The sequence below is a fragment of the Papio anubis genome, chromosome 17 (assembly GCF_008728515.1).
Source record: "Papio anubis isolate 15944 chromosome 17, Panubis1.0, whole genome shotgun sequence".
NCBI classification, from domain to species: Eukaryota; Metazoa; Chordata; class Mammalia; order Primates; family Cercopithecidae; genus Papio; species Papio anubis.
In genome coordinates, this window is record NC_044992.1 from 34,923,949 (window position 1) to 34,943,000 (window position 19,052).

General features: G+C 44.9%; 1 protein-coding gene across 1 annotated transcript in view; it reads right to left on the minus strand.

Annotated features, from left to right (window-relative positions):
* The window catches only part of MSI2 (musashi RNA binding protein 2), a 468,587-nt gene continuing 449,535 nt past the window's right edge, over nt 1-19,052 (minus strand). The window contains exon 13 of the mRNA XM_031657051.1: nt 1-110. Within this exon, the coding sequence (XP_031512911.1) occupies nt 16-110 (95 nt within the window). The 3' untranslated portion in view covers nt 1-15. The remainder of the gene's footprint in view (nt 111-19,052) is intronic.

Below are 19,052 nucleotides of genomic sequence, written 5' to 3' on the forward strand. Positions count from 1 at the left end.
ATAAATTAAACTTTATCATAGGTATCTATGTATAGGAGAAAACATAGCATGCAGAGGGTTTGGTACCTTCCATGGCTTCAGCATCCACTGGAGGTCTTGGAACTTATCCCCTGTGGATAAAGGGGAACAGCTGTAATTTTTATTGGAATACAGCCAAGCCCGCTTTTAACAAACATATTGTCTATTGCTGCTTTTGTTCTATAAGGCAGAGCTGAGTAATTGCAACAGAGATCATATGGCCCACAAAGCGGAAAATATTTACTACCTGGCCCGTAATGGAAAAAGTTTCCCAACCCTTGTGCTAAGTCTTTGGACAGAGCACTTAACATAGTAGATGCTCAATCCATATAGTATTCAACATATAGTTGTTGAATGAACGCATAAACAAGTGTGTGAACGACAAGTTAAATGAGTGAATGGAGCCCAAGTCTCACCTGTACACATTCCCCTTGTTTTCTGGCTCACACCTTGCCCTACATGCTGTTATCATCTCTCAGGCCTGGGCAAAGCACTGCCTGGTGATCTTTCAACAAGACAGAGCAGAGGACAGGGCTGGACATCCTCCATCCCCACCCCCAGCCCACACACAGGGCCAAGCAAGGTAGACCCCAGCAAGCTTGGGCCCTGGGAACAGAGGTAGGTCTGAGACTGCAGAGCTAAAGCAACCCATGGGCCCAGCTGTATGTGGATATGTACGGGACTCCAAATGCGGCCTTGCCAGGGCTGGCAGAGGTGACTCGCCCAGCCTTGGGTATTAGTCAGGATACATACAGGTAGAGTCTGACAGAAAACCCAAGAAGAAGGGGTTTGAACAATCAGGAAAATGGATCGTCTCCCAAGGAGAAGCCCTGGGTGGCCTTGGTTAGTTCAGTGCCTCTCCACCCCATATCCTCCACATCTGGCTGGTCATCTAATGCCAGATTCCTCGAGGTGCCCAAATGGCTCCTGCAGTTCCAGATCCTACATGCTGACAACACTTAGAGGCGGAGGAGAGGCAGGGACAGATGCTTCTTGGGCTTATTTTTAAGAAAGTAGAAAACTTTACTGGAAACTCCACCACCATATTTATCTCCATGTCTCATTGACAAGAGGTAAATGATGACCCATTTTGAAAACCATTACTGGCGAGGAGAAAGGAATCATTGTGATGAACACAGATTAATCAAGATTTACTCCCCGAAGCAGGGGAAGGATAGAGTCTTAGCTCTGGAGACAGGAAAACGTGAGTTCCAATTCTGTCTCTACCACTTTGTAGCTTAACATGAATCACTGAATAGCTTGATGTGAATCATTTAATCAGCTAATGATATAATCGAGTCTCAGCTTCCCATCTGTAAAATGGGCTCAGTGATAATGTCTGGCCCATAGACATGGTGTGCAATAATTTAAAGCAAATAAGCCTGGCAACATAACAAGATGGCATCTCTACAAATAAGACATAAAAAAGTTAGCTGGAAGCCAGGTGCAGTGGCTCACACCTGCAAACTCAGCACTTTGGAAGGTTGAGGTTCAAAACCAGCCTGGGCAAACTGGGTAGAGTGCTGGGAGTTCAGTCCCAGCACTTTAGAAGGCTTGAGCCTAGGAATTCAGGACCAGCCTGGGCAACATAGAGGGACTGATCTCATTTCTACAAAAAATGAAAAAATTAGCCATGTGTGGTGGTGTGCACCTGTAGTCCTGGTTACTTGGGAGGCTAAGGTAGGTAGGTCTCTTGAACCCAGGAGGTTGAGGCTGCAGTGAGCTATGATTGCACCACTGCACTCCAGCCGGGGAGACAGAAAGATACTCTGTCTCAGATAAATAAAAAAGCATCTAGTACAGTTTCTGATACACTTAGCAAATATTCTTTTCTTTTCTTTCTCCCTTCCCTTGATCTGCACACTAACCATGCCCCACTGGCTCCTTCCTAGCTGTCTTTTCTGCTTTAAGCCTTCTTTTTCATGTCTGATGTTTATTAAAAAATTTTTTTTAAAACCTAAATGCAGGAATTTACATTTATCCCTTTTACATGTTTTCAGCCTATTATTTCAACCTGTCAAGATGCTTTTGAATCTTGATTCTGCCATCCTTTCTGTTAACAATCCCTCTGGCTTTGTGTCAACTGCAAATTTGATAAGCACATCTTCCCTTCGACTTCAGGCAAGTTGCTGAGAAAAGGGTTGAGGTGGACAAGGTCAAGGGCTGAGCCTTGGGGTATTGTTGGAGATGCCTGCTGAGCTGACATCGTGGCCCCACCTGCTTCCCCGGCACCTGAACCATTAGGTAGGCAACACTTCACCTTCTAATTCAGGGACCAAGCGGCTTTGACACTCGAATGGCCACACTGTGCCTTTTGCCAAAGGCACCCACTCATCCCTCCTCTCTTAGTTGTCCCTCCAGGATGGGAATCCAGTTGGGCACAGCTTAGCCTTGGTGAACTCATGCTGGCTTCTAGAGATTGTTGCTTTCCCTTCTGTAAGTCCTCATGCTTAGAAATTCACCAGAGATTGTTATCAAACTTGCCAGCCTGTTGTTACTGGGATTTAATGTTTTGTTTTCTTTTAAAAATCAGAGTATGGGCTGTCAATAATTCAGCATCTCTTCACTTGCTATCATCCCTCAAAGATGCCTGCCTGCCAGGCGTTCTGTACTTGCTTCTGAGCTTCTTGCCCTGGGACCTTGTGTCTGGAGAATTGAACTCAGAAGACCAGAGTTTCTTGGGCTTTACATGTGTTGAGTCCAATTCCCTTCTCTTCCCTCCCCTTCTTTCTTCCTTCCTGCCCTTTCTGCCTTTCTCTCTCTCTCCCTCCTTTCCTTTCTCTTTCTTTCTCTACTGAAATAAAACTTTTGAGATTTTTTTTCCCCCATGTAACACAATAAAGACATATTCTCTGTAGAAAATTTAGGAAATATCTACCTCTGAGACATTACCTGATTTACAATTTAGTGTACCCTCCACCTATTTTCTAGGTGTAGTCTGTGTTAGACTGTTGAGACATATGATAATACAATTTAAATATATCTTATAAAGATTTTCAAAATATTTTATACCACAGTTTTTCTCACACAAAGGTAATAAAATAAAAAGTAGTACATGCTCATAATAGAATGTGAACTGTCTAAGCAAATTTACATCCTGTTATTTAATAATTTATGTATGTTTGTATTTATTTGAGACGGAGTCTCGCTCTGTCACCTAGGCTGGAGTGTAGTGACACCATCTTGGCTCACTGTAACCTCCACCTCCCAGGTTCAAGTGATTCTCCTGCTTCAGCCTCTTGAGTAGCTGGGATTACAGGTGTACACCAACATGCCTGGCTAATTTTTTTTTTTTAATTTTTAGTAGAGCTGGGGGTTCACCATGTTGGCCAGGCTGGTCTTGAACTCCTGACCCTCAGGTGATCTGCCTACCTCATTCTCCCAAAGTTGCTGGGATTCCAGGCGTGAGCCATCATGCCTGGCCTATTTATTTATTTATTTATTTATTTATGTATTTTTTGAGACGGAGTCTTGCTCTGTCACCCAGGCTGGAGTGCAGTGGCACGATCTCGGCTCACTGCAAGCTCTGCCTCCTGGGTTCACGTCATTCTCCTGCCTCAGCCTCCCCAGCAGCTGGGACTACAGGTGCATGCCGCCACAGTTTTTTTGTATTTTTAGTAGAGATGGGGTTTCACCGTGTTAGCCAGGATGGTCTCAATCTCCTGACCTCGTGGTCCCCCTGCTTCGGCCTCCCAAAGTGCTGGGATCACAGGCGGGAGCCACCACGCTCCGCCTTTATTTATTTTTTACTTAACATGCCAGCATGCAGTTTCCAAGCTCTTACAGAGTCTGGAGGCGTTTTGATGGCTTTGTGAGAGTCCGTAGACTGGACGTTCCGCAGATTGTTTAAATTGTCTCTTGTTTGGGGCCCTCCTTTTGTTTCTGGTTTTTCATTAAACAACACTGTAATAATTTGTGCATGCCTTTTTTCTCTACTGAAGGTTCCTTCCTTTAGACAGAATTCCAGGAATGGATCAATTATCTCTTAACTGTGTTTGATTGACACTTTTGGGTTTGAAGACCCTCCTCCGTGACAGAGACATTTGGAGCTCAGTGAAGAGGTGAGGTGTTTCTGCTTCCTCCCTACCACCCCGTCCCATGCCACCATCCGCTCCAGCTGGCAGATTCTTCTTGCTCCCAAGACAGATCAGAAGCCCTTCGGGTTGCGAACAACATGGCTATTGTGTGTTTTTTCAATCTCTCCTGACTTGAGTCTGGGTTCACCCTCTTCTGATGATTTTTCTCTTCCACGAAGACTTGTTTAACTAGTTCTTGTGAAGGCAGACTCTATTCTTTTCCACTTCATTCCCAAAACTCTTTTGTCAAAGAAAATAAAGATCTCGCCAAGGGTTTCCAGAGAAAGCTTGGGAGATGAAAAATAATTGAAGGCCTCTCTAGCTCCTGTCCCCTTTCTTAATGATTTTATCACCACAGGGTAAGTTTAGGCCTTTCTGCCATTCCTTTGACACTGACACCTCTGATACCTTAGCTAGGGTCCAGCCACTGCCATCTTCATCAAGAAAAGGCTAAAATTATTTGCTCCTTAGCTTCTGGGTGGAATCAGAGGACTGTGAAGGGTGGTGGGGAGAACCCTCCTGGCTGAGCTGACCCAGACCACCTTGATGATGGTGAAGATGTGAACTTAGCTCATCTGTGTGGGCAGGTATGGAGCAAGAGTTTTGTCCATAGGCTGGGGCAACCTGTCCCCAGTGAACGGGGCTCCCCTGATGCTAAGCACCACGGGGATGATGTCTGTGCTATCCACCAAGTTTTATGTTCTTCCTGCCAGACTCTTCTTCCTCTAACAGCACCTACCATTGGGTTTGTCCTTCTAGCACCAGGCACCTCACAGGCCAGGTCTAGTTCTACCATACCACATAGTCTGTGTTGTGCTCCTATGAGCTGTGCCAGGCATAAAAAGAAAAGGCACCTCCAAGAAAAGGCGCCTCCTAGACTGTCACTTTTAAGGAGTAATGAGGGAATTGAATGGGAAGAAGGGGTTTGGGGGCCTTTGAGTAAATGATCTGGAAAACTAGGGAGCCATTCAGTTCCCAGAATATAGGTCAACTGTTGGTTGGCAAAGACGGGACTCACCACATGCCCCTGTCTAAGGCAGTTTGGCATGGTGGGAGAAGACTCCCAAGAGGGGGTTAGAATGCCCGGTTCCTGAGCTTAGTAGCTGTGTAATTTTAGGCAAGTCACTTATTCTCTCTGACCTTCAAAAAAAGAGAGAACTTGACCTAGATAGGTGGTTCTCAGTGTTTAGAGTTTCAAGACTCTGGTGATGACTTATTCTGTTTTTATTATTCATTGCTTGAGAAGAAATGTCTGTGACTTTGGGAATGCTGCAGGTGTAAGCTTTGCTGGAAGGCATCCCTCATGCTGGTATCCTAGAGGTGTCTGAAGCAAGGTTCAGGGTCTGCAAGAACTCCAGGAAGCCTCTCTTCTCCTGCTTCCCCTTGTATTCTCCTCCAAAGACTATAAGTAAAAGGGGACAAGGGACTGGGGGGATGGGAGATAGGGGATGAAGGGATAGGGGAGGATGGGGTAGGAAGATGAGAGGATGAAAGAATGGGGGATGAGGGGAAGGGAATAAGGAGCTGGAGGATGGGATTGGGGGATGAGGAGCATGGCTATGTAAGCGATAAGATGGTGTTGCCTGTCCTCTTTATCATCTTCCTTTTCTCATGTCCTTGCTTCATGGGATACGCTATTTTTGGTATAATCCTTCAAAGCAATGCTATGCAAGGTGGCCAGAAAGGTTGTTGTCTTGTAGCTGTTCCCCTTTAAGAAGAGAGGGTCCAGTAGCACCCATACCCACCACACCTACCCCAGATGGAAATCAGGAGAATATCTCCCCAGTCTCAAACTCCAGGAGAAAATCTCAAAGACCAGATGGAGCTGGTTTCCTAGGGGCAGGAAGAAAGGAGAAAGGAAAAGGCGAAGTAGAAGAAACTCTCAGGCCCCCACCCGAGGCTGCCTGTCACCCAGCCTGATGGCTCCTCCATATGCCAGGGCTCAGAAGACACTGCAGAGTCCCTGCTGAAGACTGTCCATGTGCTGACAGATCAGGCACCAACAAGGCTGCGGCAGCCAGGAAGCACACAGATAGCCCAGATAGGCCTCCAGACAGGGCAGAGGGGCAGCAATTCCTTGGAAAATGGAGAAGCAGGGAAGGCAAACAAGTCTTGGTGGGGTTGTAGTGTAAAGAAAAGACAGGTAGAGGGGCAGATAAAAGGGAAGTAGGGGACACAGACAGGGGTCCTTAGTAGAACCTGGGCAGAAAACTCCCGACCATGAGGACTGCCAACCCACGAGCAGGGGTGGATGGGCAGCCATGCCTCCTGCCTGGATTCTAACCTGGGCTCCTGGAGTCGCCCTCTGCTCAACTTCAGGCATATCCGTCCATTCTCTGAGCCTCAGTTTCCTCACCTGTGCAATGAGGAGGGGCAGAGATGAGGAGGTAGAGTCACCAGTCTGCAAAGCTCCCTTCAGCTCCATCTCAGGTTCTCCCATGCCTGGTGGCCCCCTCTCTGTGTGGCCCCTGGGGAGGCCCCCAGCCCCAGCAGGCTTGCAGCAGCCTAGGGACTAGCGCCCCATTTCCTAGATGTAACTACCCATTACATGGAGCCAATCTCTACCAAGCTGGGGCTCTGGCAGCTTTATTATAAGTTTATTACATGCTAATTCAAGCAAATAAATTTGCCCCAGCTGTGAAGCAGAGGAGATTAATAACCTCAAAGATTACTTTGCTGCTTTGATGAGTTTCTTGAGCAGAGTATATTTAGGAAGAGCAACTAGATTAGTCAAAACCCCCTTTAATTATTAGTGACACTGTGCAAACGACTCTATATGACTGGAATACCAACTACTTAACTCCCTGACCTTCATATTCAAATAAACACATTTTATTATAGCAACATGCCTTCTGAGTCCACACACCATGGCAACTGCCGGCCTGAGGACCTGGCAATGGGACAGCTGGCATGTGGACTCCATTAAGGGTTGGATGATGGCCTTGAAGGTGTATGTCCCGCTTTCCCCGTCTTCATCCCTGGACTGGCTCAGGGCCAGAGGATGCTCTGGATGTCCTGGAGCTAGAAGAATCAATTCTCAAATGAGGGGAAATGACTTGCCTAAAGTCATGCAGTGAATCAGCCATATGGCCTCTATGGCTCTGCCACCTGGATCTTCCACTCCAAAATCAGTTTTGCAGCAAAACGTTGGGTCTGCCTCCTGTAGAAACTATGAAGGTGATGAAGTTCAATTCCAGCTTCCTCTTAACACTCACCCCTACGCAGGTATAGGAAGCTTTTGTGTGGCTCCATTTTAGCACTCTTCCTCCATGAAGCCTTGAGCTGTTTGGAAATCCCACCTACTCAGGCTCAGAGAATGAAGCGTAGAGGAGTCGTTTCACCAGGCCTGCTGGTATCTCCTGCCAGGGAAGGAGTGTCCCGTATGTTAATCCACTGCTACACCAGAAACCCAGCAGAAGATTCTTACCCAGGTCCCATCTCTGAATTCGTTGTTTTTTTGTTTTTTATTTTTTTTTAAGAATCTTAAAATTAGTTTATTTATTTTGAGACTGGGTTATGAGACTGGCTAATTTTTGTATTTTTGATAGAGATGGGGTTTTGCCATGTTGTCCAGGCTAGTCTTGAACTCCTGGGCTCAAGCAATCCACCCACCTTGGCTTCCCAAAGTGCTGGAATTACAGGTGGGAGTCACCGTGCCTGGCTCCCTTCCCTGAATTCTAACAAGCCGATGAAGGAGGCACTACCACTGTATTTTCTAGGTGAAGAAACTAGGGCTCAGAGGATGTAAGCAATGTGCCCTGAAAAGCTCTTCCCTCATATGTCTACCTGGAAAATACCCCTGGTCTTTCCTGGTTCAAGTGTGACTTCCTTTGTGACGTTTGTCTGTGTGCTGTTCCCTCCACACTATCCCGGCATGGAGTCTATTCAGTGGTGCTGACTTACTTATGATTTACCTCCCTGATTCTATGGCCCCTTGAAAGCAAGAACTGGGTGGGTCTTTTTTATCTTCATCTCTTTAAATGCTGGCCGGAAGCCTGGTTTGTATAAGTGCTCAACCGCCATTGACAAAAACTTGAAATCGTTCTAGACAATCTTGACCATCTGGGTGTGCGATGCAAGGCCACCTGTCCCAAGTCTGACCCTGCTGATTGGCAATTTGGAAGAAAAAACAACAGCCCTAGTTCCCTGATACTACTCAACAAAAATTTTACATGTAAAAGGAAAATATGATATGAAAAGAACTGTAGAAAATAAAGTTGAACATGTATCTCAACTCAACTGGAAAATGCCTTTTTCAGTGTAGAAACCAAGGCAGAATTCATAAGAGATAGATTTGGCTATCAGTGGGATAGAAATGGAAGTTGTGTGTGCAACTTCTAGGTCCTGCCCTTCCAGAGAGTTGGACTTCCTGTCCCCTTTTCTCCTTGCTGGCTGGTGTGGGGCTGGGAGGGCAGAATCGGGCGCAGCTGTGTAGATTACAGGATGAACACCATGTGTTGAGAGTACTGGAGAAAGAAGATCCGTTTGGAGCCATCACATCAGCTCTAGAGGGCTTATACTTGAAATATTAAGTGAGAATTCTATCTTATTGCTATTTTTGGGTCTTTGTTACCGTACAAAGCCCGTATTTGAATTATATCATATCTTCATATTGATATGAAGAACTGAGAATTGGCTAGAGTGTTGATATTGCAGAACATTAAGATTCCGGTGCCTACAATACTCTGGGCATGTTTAGAAACTGTTCAAATTCTAATAGAGGGAATTTGAAGGTCTCTTTTAAGATATCTTGTTTTGTAGATGCCACTGGAACCATGCAAAAACAAATATCCTTACAGTTGTAAAATAAAATTATTTTTATAAAGTAATCCATAAATGTTTTTCTAAGAAGTCTAAATCATGAAAGCAAAATGAAAAAGAGAAACCTATGTATTAATTGGTACTATAGCGTAATTACACAGAAATAACTATTTCAAGTGATTTAAAGACAAAGTAATTTGATTATCATCCCAAGTTGATATAGCTTAATAAAAATATCTGTGAAAAATTCTAGAACTGTTTATCAATATATGCACATTGGTGATGACAGTGCTGGTATTGTTAATCTGAGACTACTGGATATATAGTGTGATCAAGGAAGTGAATAATTATGTTGCTTTCATTGGGAATTGTGACTTTCAGTGTGAAAGAAAGGATATACAGATGTAAGACTGATGAAGCTAAGGATAAGCTCTGTAATCCTGAATCTAAATTGGTAGTATCAATATGAATTCAAGAGATATGTCATTATTTTCTAGTTCTGCCCATGGTCTGATTATTTTTTATTCCATCAAAAAGACTACGGAACAATAGCCAACCCAGTAACAATGAACACCAGCTTATGGCCTCTAACTACTGTTACCGCCTAAATGGGGATTTGGGCTTTTTGGAGAAATGACAGTTTCCAGTTTGGGGGTACAACACATACAAGATGAGCCTAGAACATCTTGTTATATCAGAAGCCATCAAAGATTACTAGGGAGTAGCAAGTTGAAGAGGCTCCTACTGGCCAAAGATAAGACAATTTGATCATCAGTAAAAATAAATGCACTGGACTGAAACACATCAAATATGTTTCAATCCATGAATTCATAATATTTTTTAAGAGGCAAAAGAAAAATCACTCATTGATCATTCCTGGGAGATGTTAGGGAACCTATTCATAATTTTGAAAACTAGAAAATAAGGAGAAAGAATCAAGCACCTGCTTTTCCTACATGAACCACAAAGTAAATGAATGGTTGATGAGAAGGAGGATCTCTTCATATGAAGAATGAGAAATAGAGTAACATCATTTTACAACTCTTAATGAAATGATGGATAATTGGTTATCATGTACTATCTGGTGGAAGAACACGGCACTACCTATGAAGTTTTATTGCCAAGAAACTGAATCTGAATGTTATGAAACCTCTAGGTTTAACTATCAATTTCTTGTGAAGGAGAAGGAAAAACATTTAAGGACACTGTGGAGATGCAGTCCACAAAATCCCAGCTGTGAAAAGCCTAAAAAACTAAGAACCCCACCTTTTCGATGAGCAAAGTAGATGTCTATGTTGGGGTAGGCTGGGGAGGCAGTGGCATGGGTGGCATCAGTCCAGCCTAGGATGTCAGAGACTGAGAGAAGAATGGTGTCCCTATGGGGGGCAGGTGGCAGCAACCTAGGGTGGCTGTCAGAGCCCAGGGTAAAGAGAGGATTTACAAGCGTCTACATGGTGTGGCACAGGGGGTTAGAGTCCAAGGAATGTGAGGAGTGTGTCCACATGCGAGAAGCATCCTGGTGAGGGGATGCAGTGGAGCATAATGTGCTAGAGCTGGAGAGAGCTAAAGGGAGCATCTACTTGGGAGGGGTGGTGACAACTGTGGCCTTATGTGGAATTTTACAGTCAAAGCAGGGTAAGGAGAGTGTCCATGTGAGGGTCCCCAAAGGTGATGGGAGATGGGTTACACATTTAGGTTTATTCTATAAGCAAATATGTTGAGGATAATGGGAGCCAGGACTCTCACTGTCTGAGAAGGAGTTACAAATATGGAAAAAAGGAACATAGGAATGAATTCTGTGGTGTTGGATTGGAATTAGAGGTGTTAAGTTGAATTTATAATTTTCTATACATGTTTATATATACATGGATGTAAAGGTGGGTATAAATGTGTATAAATACGTATCTAGGTAGTGTATGTGTGAGAGGGAGAGAATGTTGTGCATGTGTGTATTTTTTAGCTCTGTCCATTGAGAGGGCCTAAGAGAAGTGATATCCCAATACCAATGAGCACATCTAGTACCCATATCTTCATTTCTAAAAGCCATTCTCCACTAAAAAGAAGCCAAAACCAGGCGCCTGTAGTCCCAGCTACTCGGGAGGCTGAGGCAGGAGAATGGCGTGAACTCGGGAGGCGGAGCTTGCAGTGAGCTGAGATTGCACCATTGCACTGCAGCCTGGGTGACAGAGCGAGACTCCATCTCCAAAAAAAAAAAAAAAAAAAAAAAGGCAAGCCAAAACTCCTTGGAGAAATGGATGACTTTGGACCCTGGGCAGACAAAGAATAAGAGGAGCTTAGAATATCTTGTGCCAGAAGAAAAGTACTCAAGAACTGATGAGGATGTGTTGAAGGGACACAGAAGCCACCTTGAGGGGCTCCCACTGGCTAAATCAGGGAATATTTAAATATAAAAATAAATAGTGAAAATAACCAATTATAATTCTTTAATAATTCCCAAATCCACACTAATATAAAAAATAAATTTCCCTTAGAATAAAATAACAACTAATAAGTGTAGAAGAAAAGATGCAACTAGAAAATCACCATTTAGCTACCATGATAGTGATAATTCAGCTAGGGAGTATTCATTGATGCTAAACTTGGTCAGTGAAAGTTTGATGAGGAGTGGATATTTGTATACATAGTCTCAAAGTATCTCCCCAAAATATATTTATTAACCACAAGGAAAAAAAGAGTAAATTTGTCCTGATACAGCCTAGCATATTTAAGTGATCAAAGTGAAAATCACTAGTAACAGGACAAATAGAAATTGTGTATCACCTAGTAAGACCAATGAGAAGAACACAGCCTCTCTTCTGTAATACTCCTGCTAAAAGGCACGGACTGATTCCGATCATGATGAAACATCAGAAAACCCAAGTTCAGGGACTGTGTTAGTCCATTTTCATACTGCTATGAAGAAATACCCAAGCCTGGGTAATTTATAAACCAAGGAGGTTTAATTGACTCACAGTTCAGCATGGCTGGGAGGCCTCAGGAAACTTACAATCATGGTGGTAGGGGAAACAAACACATCCTTCTTCAAATGGCAGCAGGAAGGAGAAGTGCCAACCAAAAGTGGAAAAGCCCCTCATAAAACCATGAGATCTCGTGAGAACTCACTCACTATCACAAGAACAGCATGAGGGTAACCACCCCCATGATTCAATTACCTCCCATCTAGTCCCTCTCCGACACATGGGGATTATGAGAACTACAATTGAAGATGAGACTTGGGTGGGGACACAGCCAAACCATATCAGGGACTTTGAAAAATAATATGCCTATAATCTTCCAAAGTGCTAAGTCATGAAAGTCAGTGAGGGTGATGAACTATTCCAGATTGAGGGTCACTAATGAGACATGACAATAAGATGTAATGCATGATCCTAGCTTGCATCTTTTGCTCTAAAGGACATCATTGAGACAACTGATGAAACTTGAATGGGTCCATGGATTATCCAGAAGGAATGAGTCAATGTTAATTTCCTAATTTCATGGTTGTATTATGATTATGTAGGAGAGTACACACAAGTATTATTTGCATGTTTGCGTGTACCTGGAGTTGCCAGTGGTGATGGGACATCATGCCAGCCATTCACTCTCAAATGGTTAAAGGAAAAAAGTCCTTTGTTACTATTCTTACAAAATTTGTTTGTAAATTTGAAATTATTTTAAAATAAAAAATATATTAGCATTAAAAAAGCAAGTTGTTCATAATGACCAAAAAGTAGAAACAGCCGAAAAGTACATCAACAGGTGAGTGGATAAATAAAATGTGGAATATTATTTGGCAATAAAAAGAATGAAGTACTGATCCATGCTACAAGATGAATGACCCTTGAAAACATTATATACAAGTAAAAGAAGCCAGTCACAAAAAAACACATATTGCATGATTTCATTTACATGAAATGTCCAGAACAGATATATCTACGGAGACCAGAAAATAGATGAGTGATTACCAGGGAATGGGGGAAGGGGGTAAATGGAGAATGAATGCTGATGGGTATGAGTTTCTTTTTGAGGAGATGAATATGTTCTAAACTTGATTGTGGTTATAATTACACAAGTCTGTGAATATACAAACAACATTGAATTGTATACTTTAAATTAAATGGGTGAATTATATGGTTATAGAAATTCAATCTCAGTAAATCCACTACCAAAAAAAAACTAGATACACATGATTCAGCAATATATATATTCCTGTGTAATCCTAATCTGTGAGATCTGGGGGGAAAATGAACCTTCTACCGAATTTAGTTAAATTCAGTATGTATTTGTTGAGCACCTTTTTTTTCCCACCATGTTCTGTGCTAGGAGCTTGAGATTCAGAACTAGGAAGCACATGGCATCTTTGCCCTCCAGGAGCTCAGGCAGTTCCACTGCTGTGGGATCGCTGCTGTCACAGAAGGAAGCACAGGGGCTGTGGGGGCCCAGGAGGAGACACTCCATCTGACTGCAGCATCCTGGTAAGCTTCCCCAGGGGATATGACTTAGAGCTGAGCCAAGAGAGTGAGGAGGTGTCTGCTGGGTGGAAGAGGCTATTGCAGGGAAAGGATATTGCAGGCAGAGAAAGCAGCATGAACCACAGGATAGACACCAGGCACTGCACGATGTATTTGGGAAATGGCAAGTGGTTAGGTTGGAGGGGTGGGGCAGGTGGGCAGGTGCCCCAGGATGGAGGCCATTGTGTGCCAAGGTAAAGGGAGGCCCTGATGGGCAGAATCCACCCTGTGGTCAGGAAAACAGCAACAGAAGGTCATTTTCAGCTTCCTGAATGCTAATAGTAGCAGGGAATTATGAGACAATTGACGGTGCCCATTGGAGCAGAGCAGAGGCCACAGTCCTGAGACTGTCTGTTCCTCTGTGGGTTAACTGGCCCTGCCCCTGGTGCCCTGCTGAGCTATCCAGGCCAAAGCCTCTTCTGTCACTATGGATCACCCCCCAGAATTTGGTCTCGCTAGCTCGGTTCCCTGGAGTCTGGCTGTCACTTGATTCCCCTGGAAGCCAGCTGCTGTGCTGTGGAGGAGGCGGGGAGCAGGGTTTCAGGGACGGATCTTCTTTGTGCAGAGCTCACATCCTGCTCCTGGCTCCAGATGGAAGTGTCAGCTCCCTCCCTAGCCAGAAGACGGGCTCTGAAGCTGTCAGGCCAAGCTGGCTCACCTCAGAGGCTCCTGGGAGGAGGGGAGGGGAAGAAGGGAGGCAAATATAGAGCCCCTCTGATTCTCTGCAGGAGCACAGCTCAAGGTGTCCCAGGTCAGGAGTGGGGTGGCGGGGAGGCTGCAGCAGGGCAGGAGGAGTTTGTATCTCAGGGTTGTTCGGCAGAAGATTTTGAAGAATATTTACCTTCTTATGCCTCTTCTTCCTCATGGCAAAGCCTGAGGGATTCTTAGAAAACCTACCCAGTCTCTGGTATAGTTGGCATTATAATTCTCATTTCACAGAAGCAGCAGCTGAGCTGGTACAGATAGGTAAAGGTCAATAACCTGGCTTTAGACCCCAAGGGCAGCTGATTCCAAAGCCCGCATAGTGCAGGATACAGGACAGAAGAGATTTGAAGATCCTCCCAACTGAGGAGAACCAAGAGAAAGGTCACAGGAATTCTGAAAGCCATCAGCAGACCCTGAAGGTGCCCAGAAATGCTTCATGGTGGGTAAGCTGGGGTTCTACCACCAAGAGTGGGCTAAAGAATGGCTAGATGGTGCATTCATTCATCCATTGCGTACATTTTTATTTAGGGCCTGCTATGTACCAGGAACTCTTCTCTGCTAGCCCGCAGCCTTGCAGGGTTCCAGGTGCCAGAGATACAAACTTGAATAAGCTACTGTGTGTACTTGCCTGGAGGCTGGGAGGGAAAGGGGCAGGTAACCCCAAACCACAGTCCTGTGTTAGAAACTGCAGAAGTAGATGCAAGCACTATATTCAATGGGCAAGTGAGGGTGAAGGCTCCCCAGGGGAGGCAGGCAGGGAGCTCAGGTAGGTACTCACTGCATTCTAGAATGTATCCCCATTCTGGGCTTGGTCACACTTGATTTTGTCAGCACCCTGAGAGTAGATCCTTCTCTGCTCACTTATTGAGCACAGAAAATGGAGGGGCAACTCCAGAGGGCCGGCTCGTTGACATCATCCAGATCTACCTGGCAGGCCAGATTATAACCAGAAGGCTGCTTGGCACGTTTTCAATCAGAACAAGGGGAGCTGGATGGAGTAAATGTTTAACTGCATCAACGAAGGTCGGCGGGTGCATCTGCCTCCCAATAGGGAAGGTCTGAGCACAGGACAAGAATACTAGAAATCCATCAGCCGAGCCCTGCTTCTGTCTCCACGTTGCACACGCCCAGCCGACTGGCCGTGACACCTGAAGTTCATTGTTTAAGACTCCTCTCCCCAGGAGATGAACGCTGGCCTGGAGCCTCTCCTTTGATCTTGCTTTCATGGCTAAATGACACTCCTCTCTGCCTACCTCCCATTTTATAGTTTGATTCCTCAAGAGAGATCTTGATCCTTCATTTGCAAGCACTTTTAGGAAAGCCTCACAGTAACTAACCCTCCTATCAACACACCCAATAACCAATTCATCAAACGACCCACTCCACCAAAGTTACCAAATTTGAACTCGCACATGCGCACACAAACCCCCCCAACATCCCCCCTCACACACACAACTTGTTTCTTTTAGCTATGGGCTCTACTGCAATTCTTTGCAAGAGAAAATTGTCCCACACCTTGTCTGTGACAGAACGGAGAATTGTTTTGCATGACATGATCTATAGCCCTTGGGGGAGGTTAGATTTTTCCAGCACTGTTCCCTCGGTGCCTTTTCACCACACATTCCTTCATCACACCTGATCTAACAGTGTGGTTTAGACACCCTTCTCCTGCTTCTGATGTCTCTACCACAGAAGAAATCTCAGAACTGGCTTTCATGGAAGTAGCTCTTTTAATTGGCAAGTTTGAGATACAACTCTGACAAGTGGTTGCAACCAACTCATCTGAGAAGTTGCTTTATCATCTCACGGGGTGGCAGAGCAGGCTCGGCAGGGCTGTGGGGACCTGGGGCTCCAGCATTCTGGAGCCTTCAGACTCCTCTCACCCATCATTCTCCCCAGTTTCTGCCTCCAGCCTCCCCATCCACCCCCTAATTTCCACCGCATGTGCCTTTAGTCCCACTACCACGCTGAGCTGTGTTCTGATCTGAAGCTGTCTTTCCTTAGCAGAGAGTCCCTATTTCTTCCCAGCAACCTCCATCTGTTGTGAGGAAGCCAAAAAAAAAAATAAATGAAAAGCACATGACTACAACTCCACAGAAATCTTTCAAGGCTATTAAAATTGTTTCATTCAACACAGATAGCTGAAAACTTTTTAAATGATCATAAAAAGCAAGATTCTAGTGAACTCGTTCCTTTTGGCAGATTGGACATTTGGATGACTGGTCATTTGGTATAGTGGCCTGCCGCCACATGAAGTTGACAGACAGACCCTGGATGGACATAGTGGGCAGGTGGGTGGGGAAGGCAGCCCAGAAAAGGGGCTGCTTGAGCTGAAGGAAGAGGAGCACCTGTATCTTGAGGCCACCTGGACTCAAGCTTTTTAACATATGGTGTGCCTCTCTGTTGTGTCCCCAAATGTAAGGTGGTTTGTTGTGAAGAAGAGTTCAGGTACCAAACTGTATCATACCCATTTTACACATACACTATCACGGACATCATATGTGCCATACCTATACACTATCACGTATATCACATATACGACACCTATGCATATCCACTATCATGCGTATTATTATTTTATTATTTTTTTTGAGATGGAGTTTTGCTCTTGTTGCCCAGGCTGGAGTGCAATGGTGTAATCTTGGCTCTCTGCAACCTCCGCCTCCAGGGTTCAAGTGATTTTCCTGCCTCAGCACCTCTGGTAGCTGGGATTACAGGCAGGCACCACCATGCCCAGCTAATTTTGTATTTTTTGTAGAGACGGGGTTTCTCCGTGTTGGTCAGGCTGGTCTTGAACTCCCAACCTCAGGTGATCCGCCTGCCTCAGCCTCCCAAAGTGCTGGGATTACAGGTGTGAGCCACCGTGCCCGGCCTATCATGTGTAATATATGCACTATACCTCTATGCTGTCATATGTATCATACACGTATACTACAAGCTATCCTATGTGTCATGTACTATATCTGTACATGATTATATGTATCATATGTATCATATCAGGAGCAGCACTGTCATTCACTTGTTTTCCCCTGTGCCTTCCTGGGAGACTCAGCTGTGGAGTTCCAGCTCACAGAGGTGACTGGGTCCCAAGGTCAGGTGGGTGATGCCAACCTGTCCTTCTCTTGTGGGTGCTTTGTGTGAGGCGTAATAAAGGGTGAGTATGGGGGTTTTAGGTGGCTTGAGGCAGGAAGGTCAGCCAGTCGCACAGATGGTGAGACCTGTGCTGTATCCGTGGCACGGTTTGTACTGGAGAAGCTGGAGTTCAAGATGCCAGGCTGGAGAGGTGGCAGGCAATGAGGCTGGAGTGCAGACAGGGCTGGATCAGAAGGATCTGGAAGCCTTCCTAGGGAGACTGGCAGTAGCCTGTGAGCCTATGTTTCTCAACTTTATCAGACCCACCACTCCCTTTATATAAAAACAGGATGAAATGCCCCCTTTTCTATCTTGAAAGAAAATCCACAAATAACATAACTTATGTATACATGTATTTTCAAAAAAACTGTATAATTCTTCTTAATATAAAGGGGAAATGTAAATTATTTAATAAAATAATATGGTTTTTTGTTTTGTTTTTTGAGTTAGGGTCTCATGCTGTTGCCCAGGCTGGAGTGCAGTGGCATGATCACGGCTCACTGCAATCTCTGCCTCCTGGGCTCAAGCGATCCTCCCACCTCAGCCTCCTGAGTAGCTGAGGTGGGACCACAGGTGTGCTCCACCATGCCCAGCTCATTTTTGTATTCTTTGTGGAGACAGGGTTTCACTGTGTTGCCCAGGCTGGTCTCAGACTCCTGGGCTCAAGCGTTCTACCTGCCTCGACTTCCCAAAGTGCTGGGATTATAAGCATGAGCCACTGCACCTGGCCTAATAAAAAATATGTATTTTAATATGTAAATATTTGGGAATGACCGTGCTAGAGGACATAATAAAGTAGTCAGACGCCTGCTCCTACATGTGCAGTCACAGTGCATGTGGCATTCTAAGTGCACACGGATACCAAGGGCCATTTGCTGTTGATGACTTGATTTTCTGAAATGGCAAATAACTGTTGGTGATATTCTGAACAAAATAGAGCATGCTTTTAATTTATGTGGTCGTTACACTCCTGCTAAAGTCGCTGTATACTGAAATTATGCAAAAAATATTTTGAGTTGATTGTCAAATAAAATTGGGCAAAAGGCCCAGGTGATTATAGATTGATTTTTCATCTCCATGGATATTGTGTGGGTCCCTTGAAGGGTACAAGGGACCCAGGACAAGTTGTCTCCATGTGGGATTGGCCCACACATTTTGGGCAGCCTCATCTCTGGCCCTGCCCCCTAAATGATGGCAGGGGTCTCCCATCATTGTGACCATCAACATGCCCCCAGAAACTTCCAAATGCCAGTGTTGAGAACCTCTTTGTGGGTATGGGGAGCTAATAAAGGGCTCGAGGGGCAATGTCATGGTTGAGCTGGTAGTGCAGAATGCCCACTCTGGCAGTGGTGGAGGGATGAGTGGGGCTGGGGAGGACATTAGTGGCTATTGTGTCACTTGAGAGTTCAGCAGAGGGAGGGCACAGGGGTAGGCCCCCAATCCGCAGCAGAGCCCTTCAAGAGTCCCCCACGATATCCATGTAGAGAAGAAACCAGTCTATAATCATCTGGGCCTTTTGCCTAATTTTATTTGACAGCCAATTCAAAGTGTTTTTTTGTGGTTGGGCATGGTAGCTCACGCCTATAATCCTGGCCGAGGCTGGAGGATCACTTGAGGCCAAGAGCTTGAGACCAGCCTGGGCAACATGTGAGACCCCGTCTCTAAAATAAACATTAAAAATATTTTTAAAAGTATTTTTGCATAATTTCAGTACACAGTGACTTTTTCAAGAGTGTAACTGCCACATAAATGCAGGGAAGAGCCTCTGGGTTTCTCAAATCCTCAGACAGATGGGCCCTGGATAAGTATGGGATGAGGGGCAGTCAAGGATGGGGTAGGGGTAGAATTT